Below are 15,216 nucleotides of genomic sequence, written 5' to 3' on the forward strand. Positions count from 1 at the left end.
GACATGTACAGATGAGGGATCAACCTTTCTCTTAACTGTGGGGAGACACGGGAAAGGATCAGCACATAGCACTGGCCACCCAGCAGGCAATCAACCTTTAAGATATGCGTTTTGTCTGCAATTAAGAATCATTCCATCTATCAGCAAAAGGGGAGCATGTCATTCTAAATAACCTTTAAAGCATGTCGCAAATAAACTGAGCTCTTTTGAGTCTATCATTGTGAGACACATTTTCTAATCCTTTAGTCATTCTTGGGGCTCTTCTCTGAACCTTCTCCAATTTATCAGTATGCTTCTTGAATTGTGGGCACCAGAACTGGACAAAGTATTCCAGCAGTGGTTGAACCAGTGCCAAATAGAGGTAAAATAACCTCTGCGCTCCAACTTGAGATTCCCCTGTTTATGCTTCCTAGGATTGCATTAGCTCTTTTGGCCACTGGGAGCTCATATTAAGCCAATTACTCACCATGCCCCCCAAATCTTTCTCAGAGTCACTGCTTCCCAGGCTAGAGTCCCTTATTCTATAAATATGGCCTGCATTCTTTGTTTTTAGTTGAATATGTTTACATTTAGCTGTATTAAAACACACATTGTTTGCTTGTGCCAGTTTATCCTCTGAATCAGTGACCTGTCCTCTTCATTATTTACCACTCCTCTAATTTTTGTGTCATCTGCAAACTTTATCAGTGAGGATTTTATGTTTTCTTCCAGGTCTTTGATAAAAATGTTAAAAAGCATAGAACCAAGAACCGATCTCTGAGGGACCCCACTGGAAACACACCTGCTCGATGATGATTCCCCTTTTACAATGACATTTTGAGACCAATCAGTTAGCCAGCTTTTAATCCACTTAATGTGTGCCATGTTCATTTTATATTGTTCTAGTTTTTTTAAATCAAAATGTTGTGCGGTACCAAATCAAATGCTTTACAGAAGTCAAGTATATTATGTTAACACTATTACCTTTATCAACCAAACTTGTAATCTCATCAAAAAAAGATAACAAGTTACTTTGACAGGACCTATTTTCCATAAACCCATATTAATTTGCATTAATTACATTACCCTCCTTTAATTCTTTATTAATCGAATTATATATCAGCTGCTCCATCATCTTGCCTGGGATTTATGTTGGACTGGCAGGCTTATAATTACCCAGATCATTCCACTTACCCTTTTTAAAAAGTGGCAGAACATTAGTTTTTTCCCAGTCTTCTGGAACTTCCCCAGTGCTCCAAGACTTATTGAAAATCAACATTAATGGTCCAGCTATCTTTCAACCAAGGAAACCTAGTCAAGTGCACCGATGTATCTAGGCCAGGGGTGGGCAAACTACTGCCCATGTCTGGATCCAGCCCATGAGATGTTTTAAGCCAGCCTGCGAGCCACACCATGCGGCTCAGCCCCGCTCCAGCTGTGGGGCTGGGTTGGGGGCTGCAGCAGCAGCTCGGCCCCGCTCCAGCTGGGGCGCTGGGTCTGGGCCACACCACACGACTCAGCCCCGCACCAGTGCTCCAGCCAGGGCGCTGAGTTGGGGGTCGCTTCGGCCGGGGCACTGGACCATGTGGCTTGGCCCCACTCCGGCACTCCAGCCAGGGCGCTGGGTCAGTCCCTGCTCCGGCCAGGGCACTGGGTCGAGGCCACACCATGCAGCTCCCAGAAGCCGTGGCATGGCCCCACTCTGGCTCCTACATGCTCCAATGGGAGTTGTAGGGGCAGTGCCTGTGGATGGGGCAGCGTGCAGAGCCACCAGGCTGCCCTCCGCATAGGAGCCAGAGATGGGATATGCCACTGCTTCCATGCCTGCATCCCCTGAGCCTCTCCCCACGTCCCAACCCCCTGCCCGAGCCCTGATCCCCCTCCGGCCCTCTGAACGCCCTCCGCATAGGAGCCAGAGATGGGACATGCCACTGCTTCCGTGCCTGCATCCCCTGAGCCTCTCCCCATGCCCCAACCCCCTGCCCCAGCCCTGATCCCCCTCCTGCCCTCTGAACACCTCGGTCCCAGCCCAGAGTACCCTCCTACACCCCAAACCTCTCATCCCCAGCCCCACCCCAGAGCCCGCACCCCAACCCCAATTTTGTGAGCATTCATGTCCTGCCATACAATTTCTATTCCCTGATTTGGCCCTTACGCCAAAAAGTTTGCCCACCCCGATCTAGGCCAACTCTAAAGGTTCATAAGGATCATCTGGCATTGAAGGGCTGTTTAATGGCTTGGGATAACTCAGGCTGCCTTGGTTCTGGCTAGAACTTCAGAAAAAAGATCACCACCTCTCTCCCCTGTAATTTCACTCTTAAAACCCACCACAGAGGTGCAAATATTTCTGCACCAATTTTGCAATTGCTACCCCAATCCTGTTTTTGGAAAAATTGGCCCTTAGCACCTAAAGTAGTGAAAACTACAAACAGCTGTGCCAGCTTAAAAATCGGGGGGGAGGGGGGAAACCCTAACCTTTCTTCCTTTCTTTTTTAAATGCATCATTAATTTTACGATTATTTACTCCTTTCTTTACACAGTTGTGAGTGAACAGAAACCCCAGGATAGCAAAAGCACAGTTCGCTCCTGAGCTTGGATTTATGACTCAAATCAAAATCCTATTAACTCTGATTGTAGCTGAACTTCAAAGCAACACACTGATGAAAAGCATTAACACTGGAGGTCTTATCCCTTGCTGTGTACCAGGGGCCAAGGTGCACCTCTGAGATTGCTCTGCCTACAGGGGCATTGGGGGGATGGCAAAGGGGACAGTCAGAATCATCTGGAAAACACCAAAGGCAGTTTGAGAAGAAAACAATTTAACTGATTGATGCCCTAGACCAGAGATTCTCAAACTGTGATCCGTGGACCACCAGTGGTCCACAAGCTCCATTCAGGTGGTCCGCGGATAGTTCCCTCTAAGGGGCGCGCCTGGGTGGCAGCACACAAGAGAATGAAGGGCCACCCACCTAATTAGTGGAGCCGTGCAGGCATGGCTCCACTAATTAGGTGCCTGGGCCCTGGAGACAACGCACGTGTAAGGTGAGGTGGTGGCCTTGGGAGAAATGGGGGGGTAGGTGGGAGGGGGCAGTGGGATTAGAAGGGGGGGCGGAATTTGGGATGTGCAGGACTGCAGCAGCCAGAGAAAGAGGCGACTTTCCCCAGCTCCTGGGCTGTGGCTGCTGGGGAGAGACGGCCCTCCTTCCCAGCCTCAGCTCTGTGGCTGCTGTGGTGGGGGAGAGACCCCCTGCCTTCCCAGCCCCAGCTTGGGCGCTGCTGTGGCGGGGGAGAGAGGGCATATCCATCATATTAGAAAGTATCAGAGGCTCGTTCACCTGCACATCTACCAATGTGATATATGCCATCATGTGCCAGCAATGCCCCTCTGCCATGTACATTGGTCAAACTGGACAGTCTCTACGTAAAAGAATAAATGGACACAAAGCAGATGTCAAGAATTATAACATTCATAAACCAGTCGGAGAACACTTCAATCTCTCTGGTCACGCGATTACAGACATGAAAGTTGCGATATTACAACAGAAAAACTTCAAATCCAGACTCCAGCAAGAGACTGCTGAATTGGAATTCATTTGCAAATTGGATACAATTAACTTAGGCTTGAATAGAGACTGGGAGTGGCTAAGTCATTATGCAAGGTAACCTATTTCCCCTTGTTTTCCTAACACCCCCCCCACCACCACCAAAGACATTCTTGTTAAACCCTGGATTTGTGCTGGAAATGGCCTACCATGATTATCATACACATTGTAAGGAGAGTGATCACTTTACATAAGCTATTACCAGCAGGAGAGTGGGGTGTGGGGAGAGAAAGCCTTTTGTAGTGATAAACACCCATTTTTTCATGATTTGTGTGTATAAAAACAAACATCTTCTGTATTTTCCACAGTATGCATCCGATGAAGTGAGCTGTAGCTCACGAAAGCTTATGCTCAAATAAGTTGGTTAGTCTCTAAGGTGCCACAAGTCCTCCTTTTCTTTTTATTAGAAATGTAAAGCTACTGATATTAAAATACAAGTTGTGTGCTTCTATTTGTAGAACAACAAAAACGTTTATTATTAAGGTTTTTTTATATAGCGCTTTTATCCAAAGTGTATTACAATAGTTAGCTAACAGTACAAACAGCATTTGGAAAGATCATTAAGTGGTCCTTCGAGACTCTCAGCAATTTTCAAGTGGTCCACGAAAAAAAAGGTTTGAGAACCACTGCCCTAGACAACATGAAGGGGATTAAGGGCCCAATCCGGCAAAGTGCTGACCAACTTTTGGGTGATACGTAGCGCCCTCAATCCCGAACATTAAAGTCAAGGGGAGCCAGGCCTGCAGCAGAATCAACATGGGGCCCTATGCTCTGAGCTGATGAGCTAGAAGGGTAATAAATCTTAGGTGCTCACATTTCTAAGAATGAGATAAGGGTCTGAATGTTACTCCTTTTTCTGGATGAGCCTTCTGTTCAATTTTAGGGCCAAATGCTGCTTATCTTACTCATAGGAAAGCCCCACTGGCTTCTTTGTAAGTAGGATTTGGTCCTCAGTTTGTATCAGGAAGACAAGAAGGTGCAGGGTAGGTTGGCTGAGCATGATAAGGAGCACAGTGGTTGTCAATAAAAAGCCTGCATTTGCCAAGTTTCTGCCCAGTGGAGTGTGAGATTCCAGCCCTCCCCTCTGCTTAGAACAGGAAATTACATCAGTGACCATGAGGTATCTGTTGGCAAATGTTGACTTTCAAATGGCTCTTGCAATGATTTATTGCTATTAAAATGTCAGACACGCTGCAGAGGAAGACACGATCCATACCTCATGGAGCTGACATTCTAAATAACCTTTAAAGTATCAGAGCCTATTTATCCTCACAGCCTCCCTATCACCTAAATGTTGTTTATTCCCTTTTTTACAGATGGCGAAAATGAGAGAGAGAGGCCTTATATCAATGGGCAAAAAAGGGTATCCTTTTCAATTGTATTAGCTCAGTCAGGTTAGCTTACCTTGATTGAAAAGCCCCATCAAGATACAGGATAACACATCAGCTGGCTGTATTGTAGTTAGGCTGGCCACATTTTAGACATTATGGCTTCAGAGGCACTAGTCTGCATCTTGGTGAGCTTTTCAATCTGTTCTGTATAGGTTCTTATACCACGATTATCATCACAGTATGTTAATTGTGTGAAGCCAGCTGAGCTAAACATAATTAAAAAACACACTTTTTGCCCATCAGGACAAGGCCAGAAAGGTTACTTGACTCACTCAAGACCACACAGTGAGCTGGTGGCAGGGATGGGAAGAGAGCCTAGAAGTTCTGACTTCCACATTTCTCTGGTCTTGTCCGTGGATTTTTTGCATGCCTTTTTTCCTGTTATTGTTTCCCTGCCACGGCACGCCCTATTGGTTATTATGGAGGCATGCTGGCTTCATAGGGTAGCAGGACAGACCAATAAATAGGGGTGGCAGCGGAAGGAGCAGTAAGACGCTTTTTAAGATGCAGTTTTAAAGAGAAGGAGGAGAAGAGAGACGGAGGGGCAGAGAAGAGGAGGGATGATGATAATAATGTATATCTTATTATACAATTATATATTATAACATTTATACAGCTTAAAAGGGCTTTAAATATGCTAATTAATGAAAGGGGAGAGAAAAACAGGGCTGAGCTGGATTCCCCCAATACACACATGGGCAAACATACTCATATATCCATGCACTTACACACATGCAAATCCACATGCGCGCGCGCGTACACACACACACACAGACATTTCACTCCATGTGTCTCTCCAGAGGGTGTTCTGCAAGTGATCATTAAGATTCTTCCTCCACACCCGGTCTGAAGGCTAGTGAAGTTGCAGGCAGGAATATCTTTGAGAAAGCAATGCGGAGCAACCATAAATTAATGCAAATAGAGAAGTGAGAGGGGCCTCACCTCAAATGCCTGGATGACAGTAGCCAGCTGGGAAGATTTAAGGCAGGTTTCATCGAGCAAAGCCAAATTCCTATCAAACTGCATAATGTATGCTGTGTGGTGTTTGAACCTTGATTCTCTTGAGAGAAAAACATCGGCCACTTTTTGGTGTTCCTCCCTAAAGCCACAGAAAGAGAAGAACAAGCCAATAAGTAACAAAAAATGCCCCACTTCATTCTGGTTACACAAATTCTATTAATCAGCCCCATACCTGCTAACGCCATTAGGAGATCTCAGTTAAGGCCTGGGTTTAACTGTCAGGAAATGGACAACACTGCACCGAAGTGCTGGGCAACAGAATGGGCTGTGGAAGAATGGGCCTTGTCTGGGGCCAGTCCCCTTTGTGTAACTCTACCTACCGCAGCTATATATGTACATGCTGGGCAGAATGTCCTCTTTATGGGCTCACATAGCTCACATTTCTCCAAGCAAGCTTTCCAATTCCACCAGGGTGAACGAGAACCTTTGCTCTGAGTGCTGGCGTTAGTGTGAGAATAGCTCCATCGTTGGATCCCCTTCACTCACAGCTCCCTCTCCTTACCCATGTTACAATTCCTCATCTGGGCACACAATTTAATTATTTACCGAAGGTGAATTATCTACAGGAGAGAGAGCCAGCCAAAAAGGGCCGTAACAGAGGGTACAGGGCTGCTAATGAGCAGAAGCCAAGGAGACGTCAGGGTAATAGAGATTGTGGGGCTGGTTTTAAACAGTGGCCTCGTGAATTTCAGAATGATCGAGAATACAGCAGAGGGACTGGCCAGCAGCCCTGGGAGTAACAGAGAACGCAGTGCCAGATGTGGGGAAGGGTACTGGGGATTCAGGGGCCTGCTTAGTATTTAAAGTCTAAAGCCAGTGCACATTTTCAGATTTTTCACTGCACATTTATTTTTGGCCCCTGGAACATCTACAGCAGCAAAAAGGATCAGGAACCCACCTTTCTTAATAGCATATTTAGCATAACCATTTACAGAATTGTTTTCAACCTCACTGTTGTTTACAACAATTCCCTTGGAAGATGGAAACCCACATATGATATCCCCTTAACTTCTCCTCTGTTGTGCACTCTGATTTCTTACTGTAGAGCTGTTCAGGAGTGCTGCCTGCACTGTGCATACAGGCTTGTTACTATTATTTATTTATAATCTATTTTGTGGACGCCCTGGGATAGAGTGGTCTATCATTGAAAGTGACTGCTGATTGGCTGGAGTTCAGTGGGGGTGGAGTTAAGGAGCTATAAAGCTTGCCCCAGTTTCTGAAAGAGTCAGATTAGCCAGGGAGTTTGGATTAGACAGAGGACTTCTGTGGATTTCATAGATTTAGTCAGTTTGGGAGTGAAGTTAGTCTGACTTAGTCAGAGGCTTGTCCCAGCTAGTTGATACATTTTAGTTTGGAAGCATGGCTCAGACAGGGACCTATCCAGCTTAAAAAATTTGCTCTAGCACTGAAAGACTTCGTCTAGGCAAGACAGAGACGTGCTTTATCCTGGTAAGATTTAGTCCAGCTAGGACAGTTTGGTTTAGGCAGAGACCCTCAGCAACCCTGAAAGATTGTGTTTAGCCTGAAAGCTCACCCCAGCAAAGGCTTGTTCAAACTCTGAGTGGGTTTCTTTTATCCGGGAGCTAGAATATTAGGAAGTTGCCATGAGAATTGCTCTAATGTATTTCAATTTCTATGAGATCTAAAATTTAAGAAAAGATATTTTCCTATATTTTTTAATGCCTCTGAGGGTTTTTTTCTGTCTGTTCCCCCTTCCTGGTATTTGAGTCTATCATGGTCCATACACATTAGACTGTTTTTTGACAATCACCTAGGGGACTCAACCAGATTGCGGCCCCAGTGGGCTAGGCACTGTACAAACAGAGAGCAAATGACAGTTCACGTGAGATGGGCTGCACACACACACTGATTTATGGGGCTGCTTAGGAGTATGGGGCTGTATACAATGGTTTATCATTGTAGGGTAGCGCAGGAGCACTGAGATGTTTGTATTTTTTGGTAGGTAAAATAACAATACAGAAACATGGCATAGACAAGAAAATTCAGTCTCCCAACCTTACAGTGTCCCTGTAAGTTTACCTCCCTCAACATAAGAACATAAGAATGGCCATACTGGGTCAGACCAAAGGTCCATCCTGCCCAGTATCCTGTCTGAGGACAGTGGCCAATGCCAGGTGCCCCAGAGGGAGTGAACCTAACAGGTAATGATCAAGTGATCTCTCTCCTGCCATCCATCTCCACCCTCTGACAAACAGAGGTTAGGGATACCATTCCTTACCCATCCTGGTCAACCTATATGTAAACCCTATTAAAGATGTTTAGCATCTTTTCTTTCTTCTGTTTGAATCTTAACCTTGTTGCCCATGGTTCTTGGAATAAAGGAAAATCAAAATATTTTGAATATATTGAGGATGAGATGAGGCCATTAAGTTGTCACTTACCAATTGAGGACTCTTTCCTCCAGCTCTCCCAGTATCTCCTGGTGTAGTTTGTAGATTTCAGGGATCTCACTCAAGCCCTGCTTGAGCTTCACCTCCTCCCTCTCATTTTCATCCTCATCCCCCAGCACTTTCAAGACCTCTTCATGGAAATCCTGTGAATACATCACCTGTTACACAGCGGCTAAGGCGACAGATCAAAGGTTCCTTATGGCACTTAAACCATTACTATTTTTCCTTTAAATTCCAAAATTCATTTACAAACAGTCAGGAAACTTTATGGGAATTACAAGATACACTATAAATACTGTACTAGCATATCGTGGGCAAAAGAGGAAGGAGAACATAGGATGCATTTTCTTTCACCCATTAGTTTCACAGTTACTGTAAATTCCAGGTTAAAGTCCACATACTGAGAATCCAAAACATGTAAAATTAAAAAAAGATAGCGCCCCCCCCTCCAATCCCATCAGATTATTTTAAAAAATAAATTTGTGTTCTTTTTGCTTTCTGGGTTTTGAGCCTTTAGGTTGCAGTGGGGTCACATTTTCAAGCATTTGTCAGCTAGAAACTTCCTTTTTAAAAAAGAAAAAGAAAAAAAAGAAAGATATGAGTCTTGCATAACTCCATCAGTCCAGCAGCTGGGGCTTTATGGAAAACATCAAATATTGCAAGGCTTGTCATAAAAATTGCAAGAATTGGCAACACTGAATCAAATTCCTAATTTACCGAGGGAAGGATGGAGGAGATATAAATTAAACAACAGAACCAATCATTTCCAATTTGAAATCCAGTGTAATTGAGACCCACTTTTCAATAATAATAATAATAATAATATAATATAATAATAAATAATTATAATATATTTGGAAAATACCTTTAATCTCAATGTGGTTTAAATACTATATGCACATAGGAATAATTTCTCCAGAACTCAAAAGCAGCCACTCTAGTGTGGTATGTGACAGCTGTTTAACAGCATACTGAAAAATCATCCAACAGTTTAGCACTGGAAGTGAAGAATCACACATCCAACTGAAACAGCAGGGGGAATTTACAGTAGGTGTGCTGATTAGAAGATGGTCAAAACAGTGGTGCTAACAAATTTATATTCTTGCAAAATATGGCACAGAATCAGTTAGAGCTATCTTCATACAGAAATTGACTTTAAAATATATCCAGGTCAGAGTCTGTTTAGAAAATGAAGAAAATATAATCCTACAGCATCACGACGGTACCTATTAGTACAATATCATTATGGCATCCACTCTTCCCAATTAACACTGACATCAGGGTGCTTGATTTTTTGTATCATGTATTTTCTATCATGATGTTTGTATTAACTAAAATACATATATGCCTGAAATACCATCATGACATGAAAAGAGATAAAAGAATGAATTAGATGAAAGAAACATATTGTACTGGAGGCTCTTATTTTTCAAGAAAGGTGGGGGGATCCCATATGTTACATTCACAAGAATACAGTTAAATGCAGCTCATCAGGACACGTAATATATCCGTAGCAGGATTTTAAGTGGGATGAGAAAATAAAATAAAACCTCTTACTAGGGAGTTTTCCAGGGAGAACTTCGAAAAGGTCTTGTACACAGTAATTCTTATCTCTTTGTTGGTATTGTAAATCAAATTCCCATTGTTCTTTGTTTTCTTCTGTAATTCGGAAATTTGTTGATATCTATTCATCTCTTTTGCATTCGCAAAGAATCTAACTGCACATATATCAGGGCAATGCAGTGGGCATAGTCGGAGGGTCCATTTCTAGAGAATTTACGTCAGACTAAAAATAGGAGGTAAATCACCAAAACTGCTGAAACTGCAGGTAAAGCACCTAAACATCATTATTTTATGAAACCCTGCGAAACAAGGTATGGGAAGTCAGAGAAAATAGAGCAGTCCACAATCATTCTACTGTAACTATAGAATGATGTAATTACACAAGGGATACATTTGGTGCAAGGTTTTAATGAAGTGACTAATTTTCTCATGGGACCATTAAAGATCCCTAATGCTTCCCCCAATTTTTCTTTACTTTAATACCACTTTGCAGCCCACATTTTTTTTCAGCCTGAAGTCTCACAAACATCATAATCTATACTACCTCTCCTGAGGGGTTGGGTTGTTTTGCTGGGTGGTGCGCAACATCAGAGGTGACTGCCTTTCCATGGTAGAAAAGTAATTCCATTGTGTATGCATATAGTTTTGGAAGTACATTGTTATGCAAAGTACTATATAAATGAAAGGTGGTGGTATTGGATTAAATTCATCCACTAGACTCAGTGGAAACAAGGAACATCAGGGAAAAATGTAGTGTATTATCTCTTTTGCTCAAGGTCGACTGGATGGAACTCCCTTCAGAAGCCATCTTAATGGCTTCAGAACTGATAATCTATCCAGTTATGAGCTTTCTGAACTAAAATGCTGATATTCCATTGGAATAGTGTGTCCTTCTAAGAATGCACAGCAGCAAAATCATGTTCTGTACTCAAAAGGTGAATAGTTTGTTGTTGAGTGGGGTGAATCTTTATTCTAAACTAGTGCTACTGTTGTGTCTTGCCAGCTCAGGGGCTAGATGTCAGGTCTCCTATACAGCAGTGCAGATTATTAGAGAGCGGCAATCCTAGCTCAAGAAAATTCTAAAGAACAAAACTAGGGGTAGTGCTGTGACACATAACACTCCAGCACCTAATTCTTCAGTATCACTACAACAACAAAGCATTATTGGAATGAACAGAGAGGATATTAGGCAATTCAGAAATATGCCTGGAGAGCATCATGCAGAACTGTTAATGGATATAAATTCTCCTTTTTATTCCCCTGAAACGGATGTTAGGAGATGAGTCTGAGCCAGGCAGCTGGGTGTTCCTTAGTCTGGACCAGGTAGGGCTCTTGTGGTCAAATTTCCTGTTTTTCGCCAATGGGATCTTTATAGGTGAAATAACTGGATTCCACAATGTTTATGAAAATAAATGAGCATTTGGGAAACTGGAAGCACATTCCAACTCGTGATGAGGGCAGGTGCTGGAGAGTCATACGGAATCACTTAAAAAGTTATTCAGAACTTTTCCCAATCCTTCCTTTGCATCCTAATAAACTAGGAAGTGTCTGGAGTTTTATTGCAGAAGGAGAGGTGGGAGGAGAGAGAAAGGGAAAGAAAGAGAGAAAGGGAGCACAATTAATTGCAAAGCCAGCTTGAAAGTGAGGCCTATTAATTGTAGAGTTTGAAAGCTCCCAATGATTACGCACAGAGCAGCAGTGGCAGGTGTGGAGATTATAAAACTTCCTGTTTCATAAAAAAATTATCTGTCCTTATCTGACCTTCCTTTGCTTTTTGAGTGCGAGACTATAAAGCAAGGGGGCGCTCCATTAGCTCTTGCTAAAGGTAAAGCTAGCCAGACCCTTGCAGGAGTCTGAAGACAGCACCAGGAAGGACATAGCCTGGTCAGTCACATAAGCAGATCCTGGAAAAAAATGCAGTTGACCACAGGATAGCCTGTTTCTTTTATTACGATTCTCATGATCTCCCCCTTCTCTCCTGCTCCCATTCCAGCATTGTTTTCATCTGTAGAAATATTTTACTCTCTGTGTGTATGTGTCTATGTAGGCCTTGATGATGTGCTGTCACCTACCAGGTGGGGTTGGCAGGGGGGTCTACTGCCGTGTGAGAGATCCAAGGGAAGCTTAGAATCATGAGACACCAGATTGGTTGCCCTGGTCACTGAAACTCAGTGTCTACAGAATAGGTATCAGCAGAGCTAGCTTCCTCACACACTGCCTCATGAACGTGCCTCTTATCTGACCATAGCAACCACCTCTAGAAACAAGAGGGGAGCTTAGCCTCCATGGTCCACTTAGTTTCTCTGCTGAGTGCAGTGTTGCCAATCAGAGCCAATGGGGTTGGTGGTTTTTGTGATGTGGATATCTGTCCCCAGAGAACTGGACTAAGACTACTTCAGTGGTGACTTTTAAAAGCTGAGTTATGTGTCCACATAGCAAAAGCTATCACCCCAAGTGGTGCTCATGGGCTAATCTGGTTGGAAGTCTCAGCAGAGAAGCCATGGATTAAATGGGCCATAGAGAATGAATTAACTTCTCACCCATAGAAGTCAATATTTCAGGTTTAGGGTGGAGGCACATTTTGTGCACTGGAAACTAATGACAGTGGAGGACTGAAAATATTAGGTACAAATACTTAGGCTCCATCAATGCACAATTAGCACTAACGTGAATGCATCAAAAAGAGCAGGGACCCCATTAGTGTGGGCTTCTTTGTAAGGCTGCGCTAAAGCACCTGAATCTTCTCAACCTGAGCCACCCTGTCTGACTGGTCCTGATCAGATTTTCTGTAGGGTCTGAGAAGTGTGTTAAGTTATTGTGTACTGATATGGCAGTGGAGACAAAGGTGCACAGGGGATGGGAACTTAATTTCAATGCTAATCTAAGTTTAGGTTTTGAACTCAAGTCCCCAGAAGTGGAAGTTTAGTGCATGCATCCCGTAAGGCCATCAAAGCCCTTGTGTAGATGTAGCATATAACATCACTTATGTTTCAACAGTTTACGGATACAGGTTAATCTACATCCCCTAGTGCAGTGGTTCCCAAACTTGTTCCGCCGCTTATGCAGGGAAAGCTGCTGGTGGGCCAGGCCGGTTTGTTTACCTGCCGCGTCTGCAGGTTTGGCCGATTGCGGCTCCCACTGGATGCGGTTCGCTGCTCCAGGGCAATGGGGGCTGCTGGAAGCGGCGGCCAGTACGTCCCTCGGCCCACGCCACTCCCAGCAGCTCCCATTGACCTGGAGCAGCGAACTGCGACCAGTGGGAGCCGCAATCGGCCGAACCTGCGGACGCGGCAGGTCTTTTCCCTGCACAAGCGGCGGAACAAGTTTAGGAACCACTGCCCTAGTGCATCCCATTAAAAAGGGTCTGGTGTCTTATGTAATTATTTGATTGCAACTCTTTTAGAGGTCCTGAAAACAGCCACAGTTCTATTTGTTTTCAAATTTGCTATTAAAAATATACTGGGATTTAGCTGCTAAATCTAGTTCAGGGTGAATGTTTGCACCCGATATGAAGACTCTGCTCCACTCTATGGAAGACTCTGCTCCACTCTATCCTGACAGTGACGTATAGAATACGCAGGAAGAACCTTTTAAACCATGAAGTATTCCAGTGAGGATTCTGTTGACACTGCACATGAGGAGACCAAGGATCAAGTAAGCACAACCCCACTGATAGAATTAAAGCCCTGAGAAGTGTAAGTGACTTGCCCAGGATTACACAACAAGTCATAGTAGAGCTCAAAATAGAACCCAAGTCTGCATTCTCCTAGTCCAGGGCTTTAGCCAAAAGACCAAAGAGTATCAGGGGTCACTATTCCAACAGGTTCAAACAAGCTGAATTTTGCTTTAGCCTGAACTCTCTGGCTTGAGACAGACAGATTCAGTATCCTAATGGTCTGGGTGACCCCATGCTGTGACTGTATTTCTTCACACACTACTGTGAAAACCGCAAGTTATTATTAAAAACAACCTTCTCTTTTTTTTTAAAATGATCTATTAACCACATACACTGTCTGCCCACATCAGCTTATTCATCCGATGGGAAAAAATGCAGTTATTTTAACACTCCATGGGAAGCTGATTCTGCCGGGTGAGTTAATAGAAATGGTAGCAAGTTTTTTCCACTCAGAGACAATTTCCTGGCCTCCTGCCGCACTGTGTGTAGTGTGGTTGAATGTGCTGAGAAAGGAAGCAAGGGCTCAAAAAAAAGAAACCGCTACGGTCATATATCTCGTTCAACAATGCACTGCTTCTTACATCCAACCATGAACAAGGATGAGTAGATCAGTTTGGAGAAGCTAAGAATCTTCTCCCACTAGATCTAGTAGACATGATCTAGGAGGCTTCCAACATGTCAAACTTTTAGGGATTGAAAAATTATTTTTTTTTCATTCCCTTTCCATTTTTAATTTCACAGCTTGCCGGTAATGAGAATTGCTGAGATGCTGCCAAGAACCTGTCCTGAGACAGCTTAACTTTGCCCATCCAAGAGGTCTGGATAGTTCACCTAAGTGTTAGAGATAGGCTTGGAAGTACAAACCTCCATGAAACCTGGTAACCGACAGGTACAAACACCCACGAATTCTGAGGCTGTTCCAACGTGGATCCAAATTTTACCTTGGGCCGCATCTCCAATAATTGTGAAGGCCAGCCCTTCAGCTCATGTAAATTATGGTAGCTTCATTGACTTCAGTGTGCTATCTGGATTTACCCCAGCTGAGGGCTATGTAGATGTGATTTTAGTGCTGGTGAAAGGTGCTAGGTTAACAGTACTGGGGTCTGAACTGCTCTCTCTATCTGCAGAACAGGCACAGCACAGACAGAGACAGAGTTGGGGGAAAAAGCTATTCTGAACTAAAGGACAACACTGGCACAAGAAGAAATGGGTATAAAGTGGCCATGAATAAATTTAGGCTGGAGATTAGTTGAAGGTTTCTAACCCTCAGAGGAGTGAGGTTCTGGAACAGCCTCCCAATAGGAGCAGTGGAGGCAAACAACCTAACTAATTTAAGGATGCAACTTGATAAGCTTATGAACATAACTATATGATGGGATTGTCTGTGATAGCAGGGGACTGAACTCAGTGATCCAGGAGGTCTTTTCCAGTCCTATGTCCTAATGTAATCCTCCATCTTACCTGGAAGAACTGACTATGGGTAAGAGTGAAGATGGTCCATTCATTCTTTGGATTCTCTTTTGCAATTAGTGCCAGGTGTGGTGAACATGCTAGTTCACTGGGAACCAGAATGG

At 43.7% G+C, this 15,216-nt stretch overlaps 1 protein-coding gene across 3 annotated transcripts in view; it reads right to left on the reverse strand.

Annotated features, from left to right (window-relative positions):
- The window catches only part of FGD5 (FYVE, RhoGEF and PH domain containing 5), a 154,780-nt gene that overhangs the window by 46,977 nt on the left and 92,587 nt on the right, over window positions 1–15,216 (reverse strand). For all 3 annotated transcript variants that reach the window (XM_074957599.1, XM_074957598.1, XM_074957600.1), the window contains exons 6-7: window positions 8,395–8,546; window positions 5,915–6,071 (exon numbers count right to left, since the gene is read on the reverse strand). In XM_074957599.1, coding sequence (XP_074813700.1) covers window positions 5,915–6,071; window positions 8,395–8,546 — 309 coding nt within the window. The remainder of the gene's footprint in view (window positions 1–5,914; window positions 6,072–8,394; window positions 8,547–15,216) is intronic.

The sequence above is a fragment of the Natator depressus genome, chromosome 7 (assembly GCF_965152275.1).
Source record: "Natator depressus isolate rNatDep1 chromosome 7, rNatDep2.hap1, whole genome shotgun sequence".
Taxonomy (NCBI): domain Eukaryota; kingdom Metazoa; phylum Chordata; order Testudines; family Cheloniidae; genus Natator; species Natator depressus.